Consider the following 18304-nt stretch of genomic DNA (forward strand, 5'->3'; position numbering starts at 1 on the left):
TTTGGCATATTGAACATTTCAATTTATCAAATTATATATTTTTAAAAAATTTCAATTGTATAAAAACTTTTTGATTAAATATTTCAAGTTAAATTTAAACTATATAGGTATTTTAAGTTATATATATATAAGGTATTGAGCCTGCATACATAAATATAAACATATATTAATATATTTGCAAACATTCACTTAAAATAGATTTTCCCCTTATCATGTAGTAGTCATTGATAACATAGACTCCACTAATATTTCATATTTAGATAATTGTAACCGGATAAGAGGTTTATTAGCCTTATATATATTGTCAAAGGGTATTTATAAAATGAATTTCATAAAATTTTATGGAATTTATTTATTCGAAAGAAGAGGTAAATGTCAAATAAATTTTCAATAACATGATGTTTATTTTATAGTATAGGACTATGAATTTAATATGTACTTTTAGAGATTATCCTTACGACTCATTTAATTTTTTGAGATCCATTATAACCCATATTTTCACATTTCAATAATAATTATATGTCTTGTCAAAATAAAATTTAAAAATATAAAATTATAATTAAATTCTTATAAAATTATTTCTTTTTGACTACAAAGATAGTTATTACTAAAGCGAGATTAGCCAAAATTCAAGTGAGATTCACCCATTTGGCCAAGACTATTAGGTGAGATATTTGAACTATTTTATAACTGAAGGCTTTTATTTAAACTGGACTGAGCCCCGTTTTCCAAACCCAGCCCATTAACGTCTGGTTCGGGCAATATAAAAATATATTCAAAAATTTAGGCTCGGCGGCTCTGGACCTTTGCTTTGGAAACTGGAAGCCGTTGAATCGAATTCCCTTTCTACCCTCCCTTCTCCATCTTCTTCCATCCATTTCCCCCTTTCGACTCGACAGTGACACTCTCTTCGTATTCCACTAACAGGGAAAGTATAGGACTTTGTAGAGAGACAGAAAGAGTGTAGGGTTTTAGCAAGTCTCCTTCGATGGAGGGTGGCATTGGCATAGTTGTTGATACAGAAAACTGCAATATTGCAGGTATTTCGTATGTTCTTTTTCTCAATACTACTAATTTGTTCTCCATTTTGTGTTTGTTCTAGAATTCGATGATTGGGTCCCTGTTCCGTGTTTGAGTTTCATTTTTTTAATTATACATTTATGAATTTTAGGGTTTTGTTTAATAATTAGATTTGTGATATGTGGTTCTAATCGAGGCTTGAGGGTTAGATTTATGAAATGAGCGAGATCAGAGGTTGGGTTGGAAGTTAAGGACCTATTATATATGCGTTTGGCTGCAAAGAAAATTTTGGGACTTGAAAGGTATTACTATTACTATCGTCACTTTCTCAACTTTAGCTGATATAACAGTTTAGCTTAATGCGGATTGCCATTTAATGAAGCATCTGATGGAATTAGATTGTTTCAGGTGTATCATTTGTTTAATAATTAAGAAAATTGGGAGTTGAATATAGAAGAACGTGCTCTTAACTTAAAGTTAACAAGTTTATTTGATTAATTTCAGGAAACTTACATATCATTAGGGAACCAAAACTGCATAAATTATTGTTTTCCATGCCCTATATTGCTTTATCTTTATTTAGCTTGCTGCTTTTAGGTTTTATGTTCCTTCAATAACTGAGGAATTGATATTGATCAGATAACAATATAAATGGAGAGGAAATAGCAAAGGGACCTATAATTGGAAACATGCCAAGGAAAAAGCTCGCTGACATTAGTAACTTGCCAATGCAAAACCAAGATATGAGACTTCAGTCTGCTTCACTTAATACTAAAGAGTACATTCACAAGCTCCATCAGGTAATATTTTGAAATTTAAAATTAAAGCTACGTCAACAAGCTTCATATTTTGTTGCCAGATTAGCTTAATGATTTTTTTTTTTTAAAAATTTTTCTGAATATTTTTTCCAGGAAAACCTGTCACTGGTGAAGCTTGTTGCAGATAGAAAGTATCCTTTTTGATTTATGATTAATTTTGTTTTGGTTCACTTCCCATCCCCATATATTGATTATTACAATTCATTGTGGCGTTCCATTGTTTTTCTTAGTATAGTCAACAGTAAAATAATTCAATTGCATGCATTCGAGTTCCAGAAATTAAGAACTGAATGTCAACAAGTTCAACAAAGGAATCTGCAGCTTGCCCAAACTAACAGTCAGATGCTGGCGGTAATGTCTTGGACTTCTCAGGATCTGCTCCTTGATGGACTTTAGATTAATATAACTTTTAGAGATTATTGCTTCAAGCTATTGAACCCTTGTTGACACTGATTTTGTTTCTGTAAAATTTGCAGGAACTAAATGCATGTAAAGATAGGGTGCGTTTTTTGAAACATTTTGACCCCAGAATTAAGTTTGCTCAATCTCTCATGTTCTTTGGTTCTCATAGATTAAAAAAAATTTTCTGTTACTCTTCAGCTTAAGGTGCTTCAACATGAGCTAGGATGCAAAAATGGCTTGCTTAAAGCTTGGAAATTGGAGTCTGAGGTAAGCCTAGCTGGTGCAGCTTCTTCCTGGTATATATATCATTTACAGATTATCATATATCTTCCTGATCAGTGACCAGTAACTTCCTTTATTTTCTAGGATGAAGCAAACACAGTGAAATGCCAAATTTATGGAAGTGAGGTACTTAAGCAACTGACTTCAGTTCCATCTGAAGTAAATTGTTATGAGATTTATCTTTTTGTTTATCAGTATCCTGTGTGGATTTACGCCTGTTCTTTCACTACTTTAGGTTGAAACTGTCAAACATGAAGAAGATGGGGAGTTATCTCAAGCTGACAACAGAGGAGATGAGCCTTGTAATAAAAAGAGGAAGAAGAAATCTAAATGTAATTAGCATGTGGAAATGTGAGTCAAATTTTATGAATTCTTTTATCAAACTGACAATTTCCCTCTTCTGATTGCTCTGTAGCAACGGATCCTACACATGTCCAAGCTAAAGAGAAGATTGTTAAGAAGAGGTTTGTTTCTCTATCTGCATGCCAACTGGTTACATAAATCACTAATTTTTTGTGAGATAAATGTTTCCTTCTCACATGCTTTGCTTCAGAAGGAAATCTGCTAATTGGAAACAAGATCCAACTGATGATGTGTTTGAGAGCCATGCTTTGGGTCCTGCTACAGTTAAACCAGTCCTAGCTGAAAATAATATTGACAACAAGAGGTTTGTTTACATAGAACTCGCGTGAAATTTCCATTCATAAATGGGTTTTTTCTTTAGTTGTCAAAAATAATGTAATAGTCTAATAGAAATTGAGAAACACTTATCTCAACAGGCACTGTCTGAGAAGGCAATCTCCTAGGTTTAAAGCTGGGGAACAAGAATCAAAAAGTGATATTCTTGGTACAAGTGATTCTGTTGATCCGACTATTGAATCAGTCCAAAATGAAAAGAAGGTTGATAGCAAGAGGTGGGTTTGCACAATCTACTACTGTATAAAATTTTAGTTCATAAATTTCTTTTAATTTTGCATTTTCAGAAGAATTGGAAGAAATAAAAGAAATGCTTGTCTTAACAGGTGTTGCTCAAGAAGGCAATCTGCTAGGTTGAAAGCTGGGGAACAAGAACCGAAAAATGATGCTTTTGAGATAAGTGATGTTTTGGGCCCTACTATAGTTGAACCAGTCCAAATTGAAAAGAAGGTTGATAGCAAGAGGTTTGTTTACACAATCTACTGCTGTATAAAATCTCAGTTATCTAATGTCTTTTAGTTTTGCATTCTCTAAAGAATTCAGAGAAGAAATGCTTGTCTTGACAGTTGTTGCTCAAGAAGGCAATCTGCTAGGTTTAAAGCTGGGGAACAAGAACCAAAAAATGATTTGGTTGAGACAAGTGACCCTCCAGGCCCTTCTACAGTTGAACCATTACAAACTGAAAGGGAAGTCGATAGCAAGAGGTTTGTTTGCAGTCTAATTCTATCTAAAATTTGATTTCGTAAAAGGCTTTTAATTTTTGGTATAAAAAGAATTTTTTTTGAGGGATGAAGAAATGGTTGTCTGAACAGGCTTTGTTTAAGAAGGCAATCTGCTAGGCTTAAATGCAGAGAACAAATACAAGAACCAGCCATAGACTTGGTTCTGAAAGATGATGCTAAATTTTCTGTTTCACCTCTACACGAATGTGGTCCAACAGCATCACTCTCATCACTAAAAGTTGAATCTGAAGCAGTTCCAACCGCCCCTGGATCTGAAGCTCAAGAATTAGGAAGGCCATCTATTCGACCCAAGCGACAAGCAGCTGAGAAGATTCAAACATACAAGGAAATCCCACTTAACATTAAGATGCGCAGAACTGAGTGATTAGAAATTCATTCTCAAACTAACCATTCGTCTTGTTGGGGAGCATAACATAGCATAGCCTGAAAGTGAAGAAGCAAGCGAAATTTCTACATCCTGCCATTTTTTTGCTTCCTTGATGTTGTTTAAAAGATTCTTTTATGTATAAATGCTGCTATTAATCATTGTAAATTTAGAACTCATAAATTTTACCATAATTAGTGGTTGATGATTACGAAGTACACAAATTCAATCAAGATGTACCATTGAATTTCCAGTGCCAAACTTCCAATTTGGTGTAATTTAATGTTCTCTTTCTCCCTCTATCAATTTGAGCTGGGCAGATGTTTATAGTCTAACAAACAAACTTTTAAGGTCATGTAGATGCTTGTTTTGTCAACATGAAGAAAAGGAATAATAGAGGGAAATTCAAAGGTAAGCTTCTAGTTTCTGCCCATAAACAAATGAAGATCATTGTTGATAGCTTTTCATTTAGCTTCCAAATTTTCCATTGTTTCATTTTATACCTCTTTTTGGTCTCTTGATGTGTCGTTATGGCTTAGATTTTCATATTTTTAGATCTTGAAAGATTTATACAAGAACTGCCAAACTTGACTTAAACATATGTGGTTCTTTATGTTTGCAATAGTCACATACATTTCTCCTGATTTCAAAGATAAATGGTCAGTTAATCTCTATTCTCTCTCTTGCAGCATTAAAATGTCCTTTCATAATTCTTCTGTTTTAAGCTAAAAGCTTTTCTTTTCTGTTAGAACCATCCAGTCTGGTCAATTATTTCTGCTGCTGGCCTTACTCACATGTCTCACAATCATAGTCTTTGTTGCAGCTTGTGGCAGATAGTTATTGTGTACTGTCAGTAAAGACATATAATAATGTTAGTATGACAGTATATCTAATAGAGGGTATTTCATTTCCTTTTTCTCTGATGTTAAGCTTATATTTGGTTGAACTTTATACATACATTATCCAATCATGACGCTAGTGCATAGTGCATGCAATGAAGTATAAATATACAGTATTAGACACTTTAGTTTTTGGACAAGAATTCAAAGTCCTTGAAAAGATGGGTCATTGCAATGAAGAATTGGAAACTTTGTATTAGCCAGTAAAAATGGATATATATGGGTGGGGTTGTGCAAAACCACTGAGGAACTGAACCACTGACTTCGATTTGGCTCAGTCATCTATTTAAGAGAGGTTTGATTCAACAATTTATTTGGTTTGAATTGAATTTATTAGTTAGTTTGAGTAAATTTTATAGAAATTTATTAGTTCTTAAAACCGAAGCAATATGGCAAAACCCGATCAAATCCTGCCGAACTGACTGATTCGATTCAGTCTGTAATTCAAAAACTTCGGTTTGCATTTCCTGACCTTGATTCAGTTCGTTTGTTTGCTCACCCGTCACCCCTATATATGGATATCTGAACTCATCAAGATTGTGAAATTATTAGGAATGACAAAGGAGTAATCCATCATAGCAAATCTTAACATACATATAAAGAGAGATTTGAATTTGTATTTAGGGGTGTGCAAATGGGCAGTTCAGTCTGAAGACCGAACTTCTCTTTTTTCTAAAATTAAAACTACACCGAAGTTTATTTGAAATCGAATCAAATTCATTGATTCAATTCAGTATAAATCGATTTGGTTAATTCCGATTGATCTCGTGTGAAAAGCACACATGTTGTGTAAATGAACAAAAAAACCAAAACGAAATCATCTAAAATTTCAAACTAAAACAGTATCAAATGTCCAATAAACCAAACGATACTCGTCTTTCTATTTTAATTGAACTTTCCTCATTCTTATTTGTAATGATAAAACGACAAATACAGGAGCTGACAGTGACTGCTATTTTCTCTAAAAATTTCAAAATTTTATTATACTTGTGTTCTATAAGGTCTAAAATACGTTGAGTATGAACTTTTTACAGTTTTAACTGATTAATATAGATCACTAAATTTGAAAATTTTCACCAAGAAAATAATAAAAGGGAACAATGTTAGATTTAGACCAAAAAAGAGGGGAAGAAATGTGACAAGCGGGTCCACCGGCTATCACCTTCTCACATGCGAAAGTGTAAAAGTAAGGTGACAAAAAGGAGACCGTTTTCACATCATTTCAACTCTTCCACAACTACAAACCGCGTTCCTGCACGAACATTAATTAATTAATTAATTAAAAAACAGAAGAAAGATTCGGAAAAAAAAAAAAAAAAAACCAAGATTCAACAAGGTTTTTAATTAAATATTTTCTCGAAGAATCGTAACAATTTTAAATATTTTGTCAATATTCTGTGTTTGAAATAATAGGCTCATTGTAATCGATAAATAGAATTCGAGAACTCTGGTTCTTTATGTAAGTGAGAAGACTAACCATACCATATTTGATTGATAAAATATTTTAATTTTATATTATTTTAAATTTTTAACTTTTTATAGTTGAAATTGAGATGAGTTATTTGTGTGCTATTTATTATCATCTCAATTAGAGTTCACAAATAGGGTTGTAAATAAGCCGAGCCGAGCTTTAATCTGCCAGACTCGGAGCTCGGCTTGAAAATCAACATGCCTGAAAATTTTAGATTAGAACTCGGTTCCACGAAAGCTCGAGCTCGACTTCAGACTCGAATTCAACTCAAAAAATTTTAAATTCTAGTTTGGCTTGAGGCTTGAATAATCTAAAATTATTATTATTATTATTATTATTATTATTATTATATCTAAACTTGTAAGGCTCGAGTTCAGCTCATTTGCTACATGAGCAGGCTCGAACTCGATTTGAACCGAGTTTTTTCGAACTCTTTTCGAATTAAACTCAAATAATTTACTGGTCGACTCGACTCATTTACACTCCTACTCATAAATGAACTAAGTATAGACTCTAGACTCATGAATTGCTCGTTTATAGATTTTTTAGTCAACTCATATATTAATTTAATTAGAAAAATTATATATATCTTTCTGATATTTTTATACATAAATATAGGTTTTTTTTTTATGGAACAAAAATATAGTTTTTAAAGATTATGTTAAAATAATTTTTAATATTATAAAATTTTATAATTGTTATTAAAATTTTTAATATATATTTACTTAAAAAAATAAGATGGATTACTCTCATCTAGGCTAATTCGACTTGACTTGTTTGCTAACAAATCAAGACTGAATTAGTCAAAACTTAATTTGGTTCCGTACCTACTCATATGTAGATTGAATTCTCAAAATTTACATGTTATATAATAAATCATCCTTCATCGACGTGCATTAAATGGATTTGGAAGTCTTCAAATATAAAAAGTTTTTCATTAATTGCCTCAAAACTAAAGTCAACAATGCATTCAATGTTTCATGTATTCCTATTTTCACATGGAAAGTCAGATTAGAAACACCAATACGACAACATTTCGAGAATAAGGCTTGTGTGTGTTCGGAAAATAACTTGTTTAGAAAATGTCAAACTTTTAAATTTAAGGTACTTAAAAAAATCAGTTAATAAAAAGTAATTTTTTTAATTAAAGAAAAATAATTTTTTTCTTTTAAAAGAGAAAATATATACATTTATTAATTAATTAGGAGGACTGTTGTCACCGTTGGCCATTCCTAGTTCCACCGTCAATCACCATTCACTGATTATCACAATTTATTATTTTTAGATATTATTTTTTATTTAACAATAAATTTTTAAAATATAAAAATTTCTATACTTTTAAATGTTTTAATAGTCTTATTAATTAAAATTTTAATTAATGTATATGTATATTATAAATAAAATATCTAGATAAATTATTTTTCTGAGTACAAATGAAACCTACGTTTGAGGTATTATTAATTAGTTTGGAAAATATGAGTTTTATGTAAAACATTTTTATATTAGACAGTAATTAATGAATAAAAAACATGTATTCAAGTGTTTTATAATATTTATGGCGTAACGCGTGAAAATTAATCTGTAAAACAATATAATCGCCGAACATGTAATGTAGTGTAAGGTGAAAAAGTACATGGAAGAGGCTTAACTTAAGACAATGACAAGCACTATGATGTGTCAAAATGCAATTGGACCACTTATCACATTAAAATTAAACAATTTCTTAAAGCAATATTTGCATGTGGAAAGCAAAAAGAACAATTGCTCCATTGGACATTTGTCTTTTTTTTTTTTTTTTTTTTCTCGTGAATGGATACGATATTGTCTCGTTTTGATATCTATATTTATTTTTTTATTTATTAAAATTCTTTAATATAAAGTACGTATTAAATATTTTATTTATAAAGAATAAAATTTTACCTTATTTCATTATAATAATTAAGTGTAAATCTTCTAAGTTTCAATTTTAATCACATCATTAAAATTTTCATTAATAACATATTATATTGATAATTATCTCAACCATTAATAAACCTATAAGCATTAATTATTAATGATTTATTTCTGCTATGATTAATTATAAGGAGTCTATGACATTGAATTAATTTTACCTGAAATCGTAAATTTCAAATTTATTTATAAAAAGTAAATCTAATTATATTTTTTATGGCATACATAATATTGAGAATCGTTATTAAACGAACAATTTAATAAGAGATGTCTGATTGAATCGATATGTTTATATTTATTAATTAAAAAAAATGATAAATTAATTAATTCCGAAGTCTCAATTTCATTTCCATAGCGCCAAAAAGCAGAAGTATAATTACATTGGTCAAATTGGAAGCCGCTAATACTTTATGGAGAGTTTAAGAGGACCCACCCACCGGCAGAAGGAAGCAAATATTATCTCTCTTCTTTTGTTTTTTTTCTTTTTTCGCATGGAAATGAACAAACATTTTTCGGTTTAGCTTCTTTCTCTGACTGAGTGCATGCACTTCACATCTAATAATTCTATTTTTCAAAATCTAATCTTAGTCCAGGGGTTTCTATAAATATTAGAATGCTATTATAACTTTTAAAAATTAATTTAAAAGTTACGTTATCGAATAATTTTTTAAACGGCTAGCATTTAGCATTTTAACGAATTATTTAAAAATTATTATGAAATACGGTCTAAATTAAAATGAATTATTTAAAAATTGTTATGAAATAGAGTCTAAATTAGTGAATCTAAGCTCCACGGTAACAAAGTTTAAATCTTACATGCCATGCCCGATTCAAGAGACTTTGCTATTTCCCTTTTTATTGGTAGCTCTACTTTTTGTGTATATATATAACAACAAATCTTTATTTTGTAGCAACAATTCAATAATTATAAAATTGTTCAAATCTCAAATTCTTAATTAAAGTTTCTAACTTTTAAAATCAAAAACTCTTTGATTAATGATAAGTAATTGAAAAAAAATTAGAAAATGTGAGGGTCAATGTTCATATTGCAAGAATTCAATTTCATTTGATTTATTATATTTGTTTAAATACAATTGATAATATTAGAACTTTAAACTGACTCGAATATAAAATTATAATGATATTATCCAATTTGATTATAAGTTTAGTTTAATTAAATTAAATTCTTGCAAGATCAAACTTAAAATGATACAAATTTTGATAAATTGCAAAATCACTTTTTATTAACAAATTATCTCATTTTGAAACATACCTAGAGCCATCACTTATTGATATAACATGTGTTATTTCCCTATTAAGAAAAATAATAATTACTCTGTCTCATTTTATTTTCATAGTTTGACAAAACATGCATATTAAGAATTTAGTCAACAAAAGTTATTTTGCCGACTTTTACCATAAACTCATTAAAATATTAATAAAAGTGTTTTATTTAATGAAGGATCATAAAGGTTATCACGGGAAAAATAATTGTTTACATATATATATTTAGAAACTTTGCAAATATTTGGGGACATCCAAAAAAAGAATAACAAGCAAACAAAATAGGATAGAGGGAATAATATTTTTCTAATTATAGAAATCTCAAGTGTAATTCTTTATAGATTAACAATGGCAGAACTAAAAATGACCAGCAATGGCTCAAACCCCCAAATTTTAAAATTTTTCTAAAATTTACATTATAAGATATATAAAACATTTACATTTTACTTATAAATTAATTTTTTTCAAAATTTTCCTTCTGGATACGACTCTCAGAAATGGATCAAACTTATGATCAATAAAAGTTTGTCCAGCATGATTTCCATTAGACTAATTCTTTGGAGGCAACAATGGTATATAATACTGATTAGTACATGAAGAAAAAAGAGTCAAAAAGTGAACAAAGGAGGTATATACTTTCAAAAGGCAAAACAAATTAAAAAGGATTAGATAAGATGGCTTTAATCATTCATATTATTGAATTGGACTTCCCTTTTGTTTCATCGAGATTATCTTTTTATACTTTAAATAAATAATAAATTCTAAATTTTTAACATTAATAATTTCTTATAAAAAACAAGAAATATCATTCAATTGCATAAAATTTAACATATTTATTTATTTATTTAGTGTGTAAGAAGTCGCCAAAACATGTAAAAATTGAATTCATGACCCGTAATTAAAGAGAGAGGCCCTTTAATTGAGCTTAATAGCATAAATTATGTTTAGGAAGAGTAAAAACTTTTAAACTAACAACTTGTATATAAAATTTAAACTAATAAAGGCAAAAATTAGTAAGGGGTACAAATTGAAAATGAATTAATATGGAAATTGTTAATTTTGCCTATAAATTTTTATTTATAAAAAATTTATTTATATTTCATTTCTTTCAAATGTCATTTTTTTTCATAAGTAAGCCAAGCTAATTTGTATTAATTTCTTGATAAATAAGAAAATTGGCATTAATTCTTGAAGTAGGTCACACTAAATGGCACCTTACGCTATTTAAGCATTAATTCAATTTTTTTATTCATCTTCTATATAAGAACCACCTTATATAAGAATAATTTTATCAATCATTAACTTTAAAATTAAATTGACAATTAGGTGTGGTCTGATTAGTCTTCCTACATTTTGTAGAAGATGTAGGGAGTGAGATATCTTCAACATAAAAATTATCACCAATTTAATGAATGTTATTTGAAAGGAAGGGCTGCCTCCTGCTGTGTAGCCCACAAAATTATTCCTGTCCATTGGGACTTTCATCTATCAAAAAAATTTTAAAATTAATCTATTCCAATATAAATATACTAAAAATAACCATACTTATTCTTATATAATTTTAAATTTCCTGATTATATACAATAAATTTTATAACAAATAAGTTCTTTTTTATTTATCATTTTTTAACATATTACTTTTACATGAAATGTCATACTCTTAAATGGCATTAATTAATTAGTTGCTTAATAAATAAAAGTTATAAGATTATGATTGATTTTGATTAAGAGCATCAAATCATGATTGGTGATTGTGATCAACCCAAACATATTTCTTTTCTACATATAAAAAATATATAAAACCTGACTTTTTATGACATATTGAAAGTGAAAATAGGTTAAAAAAAAAAGAAAAAAAAGAAAAGAAACATGGAAACTATTGTGTGGGACAAATGAAGCCCTTCTTTGAGTAACATCTCACATATTTACTTTAACATGTACACGTGCAAGTCCATTACTGACACATGCAGCTCTTATGTTCTAAATATATATAAGAAAAAAAGGGCAGGCATAATATATATATATATACACACATATATCAGGATAGTTTTTGGAGCCACTAGAGGGTTTGCAATTTCACATTCCTTCCCTCCTTAACAGTTTTGGCCCTTTGTCTACATAAAATCTTGCAACACCAAGATTTGCATACACCTTTTTTTTTTTGGACTTTAGTGTATTTGTCTACCCGCTCATGTCCCATGATAGAAAAAGATGAGAATATAAAGAAAGAGAGTCTCCAACTTCAAGCACTTAATTCAATTCTTACAATAACTTGAAAAACCCACGAAAAGAACTATATATATATAACACTTTCCCATTCTCTACACTCTAAAGCTCTCTCTTAAAGTTACTTGACCAAAAAATGGAGGATCATTGGGCATATTTCTACCAAGATGAGGTAAAAAAATTGGGTCTTTTTATGTTCCTTGAGCTTAATTTTAGTTTTGGGGAAATGGGTAGTGATGAATTGTAAAATTTGATAATGGGTTTATGTTTTGTTTGTATTTAAGTTTATATTTGGCAAGTGGGTATTGCTAACTTAATTTGGTAAAATCTTTACAGGGAATTGAAGAGTTAAGACATTGTCTGTTGTACATAACAGAACTAGAGGCTACAATTCTTTCAGCAAAAGAAGAGATCACAAGAAGAGAATTTGAGATTGATAATCTCAAAGAACTTTTAACCAAGACTGCTAAAGAAAGAAATGAAGCTCAACTTGAATGCCAAAAGCTAATGCAGGAAAAACTTGAAGCTCAACTACCTCTGCTAAAGAACCAGCAAAAAGAGCCTCCACTTCTGCAGAAGAACCAGGAAAAACAACTACAAGAAGAAATGCAATTCCTCAAGCAAGAAGCTCCGCCAATTTCTGTAACTTACAGCAATGAAGATTCTGATTCCACTAATTACACAACTGTTAGTGAACCAATGATAGAATCTCCATTACCAGAAGTAATACTAAAATTAGCAGCAGAAAGGCCTTTGCCTCAAAAAGGTAAGCTTTTGCAGGCAGTAAAAGATGCCGGACCGCTCCTGCAGACCCTTTTACTGGCCGGACCACTGCCTCAATGGCAGCATCCACCTCCACAACTAGACTCCATTGAAATCCCACCTGTTACCATTTCTTCTCCGACGGCTCGGCTAGTTCATCAAGACTCTTTCAATAGTTTTAATGCTTGCTTTAGCAAGAAAAGGGGTTTGGAAATCTTTGAAAGCCTTAATTCTTCTTCTTCTTCCCCTAATAGCAAGCATCAAAAAATTGCTTTCCATTGACAAGTCAAGAATTTTATATGCACATCTTTTTCATTCTGTTATACATTGGAAAATTAAGGTATAATCAGAATGAAATAGATGGTTAGCAATATAATCATGTTTTTAGATTGAAAATTTTCTCTCTATATTTTTATCTTCTAGAATTAAAGATTCTAACTTTTTTTCTTCATTTTCTCTATTATGTCAAGATAGAGACTTAGTAATGTACAATGTGAAAATGAGTTCTGAATTCTCCAAAATTAGCTGAAAATGATCTATTATGGTTATAAATGTATATAATTTAGATTATTGTTCTTGCTTTTGCTTTTCTGTTATGTGTTAAAGTAGAAAAATGATTGTTATGTATGACTATAACAGACAATCATAAATCTTCCTTGAGATTTCCCTTTCCATGAAGCACACCAACCATTCATGGTGAGTGTCTGCCATTATTACTGCATCTAATTAGATCCCACTATCATGGCTAATTCTTTGGGCTACCCCAATCACAAAACATCAAATAAAGTTCTCTACAATCACAATTATTTTTCACCTAATTGCATTAGTTAGTTACAAAAAGTAATTTATCACCAATTTTTTAATCTCATTGCGAGTGACTGATTTTTAATTTAGCGTTCTATGAAAAAATTACTCAAATAATTAATAACTAAACGCTACTAAAACAACTAACAGTTAATAAAATAACTAATTTTGCCAACCTGATAGAATTTTTATTTTGGCAAAAATTTTTCATTGAAAACAATAGTATCGTTCACATGGAAAGAGGAGTAATGGTCGTTGATTTGCTTTAGACCACAAAAATGCAACAAGTCAATTAAAAAGCTAGGAGCTAATAAAGAAATGTATGGTGGTTTAATTTCTATGATTATGGTATCACTATCATCATGGAATGCACATGCCTATGATAGTGTTAGATTCACCAATTTGGTCCCACACGTTTTTGCAAGATCAAATTATAATGTACACCTGGTTAGCTAAGATTAGACTAATATTTGGTGTTTATAAAGACTAATAAAACCAAATTAGGTTTAAAAAAATAATTATTCAACATGTCTCATAACAACTAGACCAACTTAACCTTAAATAGGATTTTCTTTCTTTTAGATTGTGACTTTGGCTTTGGATTCTAGATGTTAGATATAGAGATTCCAAAAGCCTCAAGATGAAAATGATGTTAGGTTGAGTTTTCTTTTCTTTTCTTTTAGAAATTTAAATAAGAGGAAACTGTATACTAATATGAGATACAGATTAATATATTTCTATATTTTTATATAGGAAGTCTAATAATAAACCACTTATATAAGAATAAAAAAACACAATCTTGATTTGAAGTATCTGATCGAGTTGATAGAGCATAATATTTGTATCGGCGATCGCTTACTCTAGCTATTGTTCGACTCTATAGTTTTTCTACAAGTCCGATTTGATCATTTGGAAATTTAGATACCTATATTTTTTATATGGAATCTATGGCACAAATTTAGATAAATAATTTATTTCTTTTGTTCAGATAAATAATATAAAAAATATAAAATTTTTTAAAATTTTTTACTTTATTATTTTTTCTCAGTGTATATTTAAAAATACTCTCTTTTAAGAAATTATCTTTTTTTTTTATTAATTTACTCCGTGGTTGAGACCATAAACTGGATTTAGAAAATTCAATCTCTTTTTTTTTTTTTTTTTTTTTATCATATGCTATAAGAGGATAAGTTCGAGGTATGATAAATATGCTATAAGAGGATAAGTTCGAGGTATAATAAACTGTGGTTCAACAGAAACAAATAACCGCCAATGTATTAATAAAAACACTCAAATGGGCCTTAATCTTGCTATCAGGCCGAATCTCAACAAGTATTGGTTGATATTTTTTATTGGGCTTTGCAGCTATCTTTAAGCTGTGGGTTTATAATTTTCCATGACTTCTTATTTAGAATGCGGGTTCAACGATTAGAACAAATTATTTTAGATTATGGAATAATCATTTTATTGACATCATTTGATATGTCGCGGAAAAAAATAATTTATTAAATATATTTGATCAAAGATGATTAAATTTTGCTTTGAAAGTGATTTTCGTACATGTAAATTACACTTAAAAAAAATTATTTTTTGTTAAAAGTTGTGTTAAATGGCTCAATTTAAGTGTCACACAATCTTCATTTTAGCAAGTTAAAATGTCAATAATGTCTTCAACATGTTTAATGCGGCAAATTTTACCCCCAATATATATGAAGGACATTTTAACATTTCGAATAATAAAAAATTCAAGTTGAGCCAAATATATTTTTCCATTAAGATACTAAGAAAATTTTTTTAATCGACTATTTCAAAGTTTTTCAATCATGACACTAAACAGGATCCTAATCAAGTGATGGATGGAATTTTGAGAGATTATGTACATATATAATTATCAAATTGACATTTGCACCAAATACATAAATTGGTGCTGCAACTTTATAAGAAAATTTTAACGCTACTCTTAATTTTTAATCACCTATCGAACAATTAGCTTGTAATTAAGCATTTTAACTTATAAAATCACTTTATTGAAATGTCCAACTGATAAAATTAGAAAAATGATTAAATGCTTATTTAATAGTTGAAAAATATGAAAATTGTTGCTCTAAAAATTATATTGATCACACATTAAATTAATATTTGTTACATAAGAAATGAAATCATAAAAATTATTGTTGATTATAAGAAAAAATATATAATGTTAGTACTAAAATTTATAATTGTAGGAGCACAATAAATAATTATTAAAATTCGGAATCCTAATGGGGTAAAGTCATAAAGTTAAGATTTTCAAGAAAACTACTTGATCTTTTGCTTTTTTTTTTTTTTTAAAAAAAAGTTAATAATAATTTTTAATTTATAAATTGATATTTTAAATTAATAAATTAATTATTTTTTTTATCTGTATAGCCTATATTTAATTGTGATTAGGAATACAATGACCCGGCTATTAATGAACCTCACCCCATGTTGAGTCAATGGTTGATTGATCTACCATGTCATTAATTAAAAACTAGCCCAATACCCGTGCGCGAATGGTATAATTTTCTATTTTTTTAATTAAATTAAATATAATATTTTTTAAAAATTATTTTAATTTATATTTGCATTGCTTTAACTTAAATAATTTGTTTATGTATTTTTGATTAAATGATGGAACGTAAAATTATAGAGTCTTTTTTAAATTCTCAAATATTGAACTGAAATATCAATTAATTATTATAAATTTATTCAATTGATTTATTTAGTTAATTATTTATTTTTTCTCTTTGAAATTTTTATATATTCAAATTAAATGAAGTATAAGAATATTTAATCTTAATGAAAAAAATTTTAGTGAATAAAAATTAATATTTTAATTCTATTTTTTAATCTATTTATATTATTTAATTAATTTTTATTAACTATGACTCTATTATAACTCCATTAGTTTTTTTATAGAATAGAAACTATTAAAATTTATATTTATTATATATTAATTATAATGAAATCATATTAATTTAATTATAACTCCATTATTTAATAAAGAATATTTAATTTTTATTTAAATATAAAAGATATTAATTATAATAAAAAAAATAAAATGTCATGTCTAACATGTTGCTAAATAAGCATTTAGACTTTAAAAATTATATATCATAGATAGATAGATTGATTGAAAAGGATAATGATAAAAAAAAAAACTTTAGATTTATTTTTAATTTTAGCCAGTTCGTTTAATTTTATAAATTACTCCCACTGTCCCAAAATATAAGTCGGTTTGTGTATTTCAAAAAGTAATAAAAGATGTTTTTCTAATAATGTCATTTGTTTACACTAAATATAATAAATACTTCACAAATAACTATTGGTTTTGAAATAAAAGATAATTTGATCAAATTACCATTAAATTTGTTATAATGTAGGAAATTAATTGCGTCCTTAATCCTTGTACAAAAACCTTAAACAACTTATATTTTGAGACAGAGGGAGTAATATTTACATTAATTATTTTGCATTAACTATAGCCCGGTCCAATTATTGTTAGGAATTCCAAAAATTTATATAAATCATTATCAATTTGACATTTAATTTCAATAGTGGTTTCATAATCAAGTGATGCACGGAATTATAAGATTTTATATGTATCATTATCAAATTGACATTAAATTCCAACCGTAGGAATATAATCAAAAGATGCATGGAATTTTGAGAGTTTATATATTATTATTGTTATCAAATCGACAATACTTTTTTTGTTTTTTAGTAAAGACAATTTGTTCTTTGATTTGATGTTTAAATACCTATTAATTGATAAAAGGACAATTTTAATAATAAATCCCCAAATTAAATCCTTAATCTTTTAGATATTATCTATTCAGTTTGATTGTATCTTATCACTTTAGTATGCGCCGGTTCTCTTTGTTTTTGCAAAATAACTTATTTTTTAAAAATATTTTTTAACAAAAATTATTTCTTGAAGGTTTATTTTACGTTATTTGGTTGCAATATTGAAAATTAGTTAAAAATATTCAAATTTTCAACTCATAAGGCCATAAAAATATTAATAATAATAAAAATCTTAGCCTTTAAAAAATTTTATTGTTAAATATAAAAATAATGCAAAAAATAGTAAATTGTGAAAGTCACCGGTGATCGGTGATAGTTGCGGTGGCCGACAGTGGTGACGATACTGGTGGTAGTACTGATGATTGATAAATTAAAAAAATATGAATTCATAAGATTATTATAAGTTTGTTAATATTCGGACAATGTTTTTCTTTGTCATTTTTCTATAAATTATTTTACGGAAACAAATGAGTTTTTATTATAGTTAATTTTTAAGCACATATATAAATTTTATTATGCAACTTTCAATTGACTGAAAAAAAAAAAAAAAAAAAGAAAAGAAAAATCTTATCACCAAAAAAAAAAAAAAATCTAATATTGATAGAAAAGGATAGAAAAGAATAGAAAAGAAAAGAATCATTTTGAGAATAGATACAATTAATAGAGTAAATTTGGTTGGTCCATAAATCATTTTGAGACTTATCTAAATAATATATTATTTTGTATTTCTATCTTACGAATTCCGGAATAATCTAT

General features: G+C 28.1%; 2 protein-coding genes across 5 annotated transcripts; both read left to right on the forward strand.

The window, feature by feature from the left end:
* The first annotated feature begins 782 nt into the window (after positions 1–782).
* Positions 783–4603, forward strand: LOC105641123 (Shugoshin C terminus). 4 transcript variants are annotated; one of them, XM_020682099.3, is made up of 14 exons: positions 785–1047; positions 1660–1820; positions 1932–1969; positions 2081–2189; positions 2315–2338; positions 2439–2507; positions 2607–2648; positions 2758–2854; positions 2938–2986; positions 3076–3189; positions 3302–3436; positions 3545–3682; positions 3785–3922; positions 4031–4603. In XM_020682099.3, the coding sequence occupies exons 2-14, from the start codon at positions 1710–1712 to the stop codon at positions 4323–4325; spliced, it is 1359 nt and encodes a 452-aa protein (XP_020537758.1). In that variant the 5' UTR covers positions 785–1047; positions 1660–1709; the 3' UTR covers positions 4326–4603. The 4 variants fall into 4 exon arrangements, with proteins under 4 accessions (XP_020537761.1, XP_020537758.1, XP_012080991.1 ...); XM_012225601.4 differs by having other exon boundaries at positions 785–1040; XM_089722208.1 differs by lacking the exon at positions 785–1047 and adding an exon at positions 1213–1322.
* Positions 4604–11983: 7380 nt separating this feature from the next.
* LOC105641137 (uncharacterized) lies at positions 11984–13486 on the forward strand. The gene is made up of 2 exons (XM_012225617.4): positions 11984–12326; positions 12491–13486. Exons 1-2 carry the CDS (start codon positions 12291–12293, stop codon positions 13196–13198), a joined length of 744 nt encoding a protein of 247 aa, XP_012081007.1. The 5' UTR covers positions 11984–12290; the 3' UTR covers positions 13199–13486.
* The last annotated feature ends 4818 nt before the right edge of the window (positions 13487–18304 follow it).

Source organism: Jatropha curcas, chromosome 6, assembly GCF_041381405.1.
Source record: "Jatropha curcas cultivar XTBG-Jc1 chromosome 6, XTBG_Jcur_1.0, whole genome shotgun sequence".
Lineage (NCBI taxonomy): Eukaryota > Viridiplantae > Streptophyta > Magnoliopsida > Malpighiales > Euphorbiaceae > Jatropha > Jatropha curcas.

Bases quoted from the DNA above. Each gene is read 5' to 3' on its own strand.
- LOC105641123 (XM_012225601.4), top strand. From the start codon at position 989: ATGGAGGGTGGCATTGGCATAGTTGTTGATACAGAAAACTGCAATATT. The intron at 2,339-2,438 runs GTGCGTTTTTTG...GTTACTCTTCAG, and splicing joins TAAATGCATGTAAAGATAGG to CTTAAGGTGCTTCAACATGA. The intron at 3,437-3,544 runs GTGGGTTTGCAC...TTGTCTTAACAG, and splicing joins AAGAAGGTTGATAGCAAGAG to GTGTTGCTCAAGAAGGCAAT.
- LOC105641137 (XM_012225617.4), top strand. From the start codon at position 12,291: ATGGAGGATCATTGGGCATATTTCTACCAAGATGAG. The intron at 12,327-12,490 runs GTAAAAAAATTG...AAATCTTTACAG, and splicing joins CATATTTCTACCAAGATGAG to GGAATTGAAGAGTTAAGACA.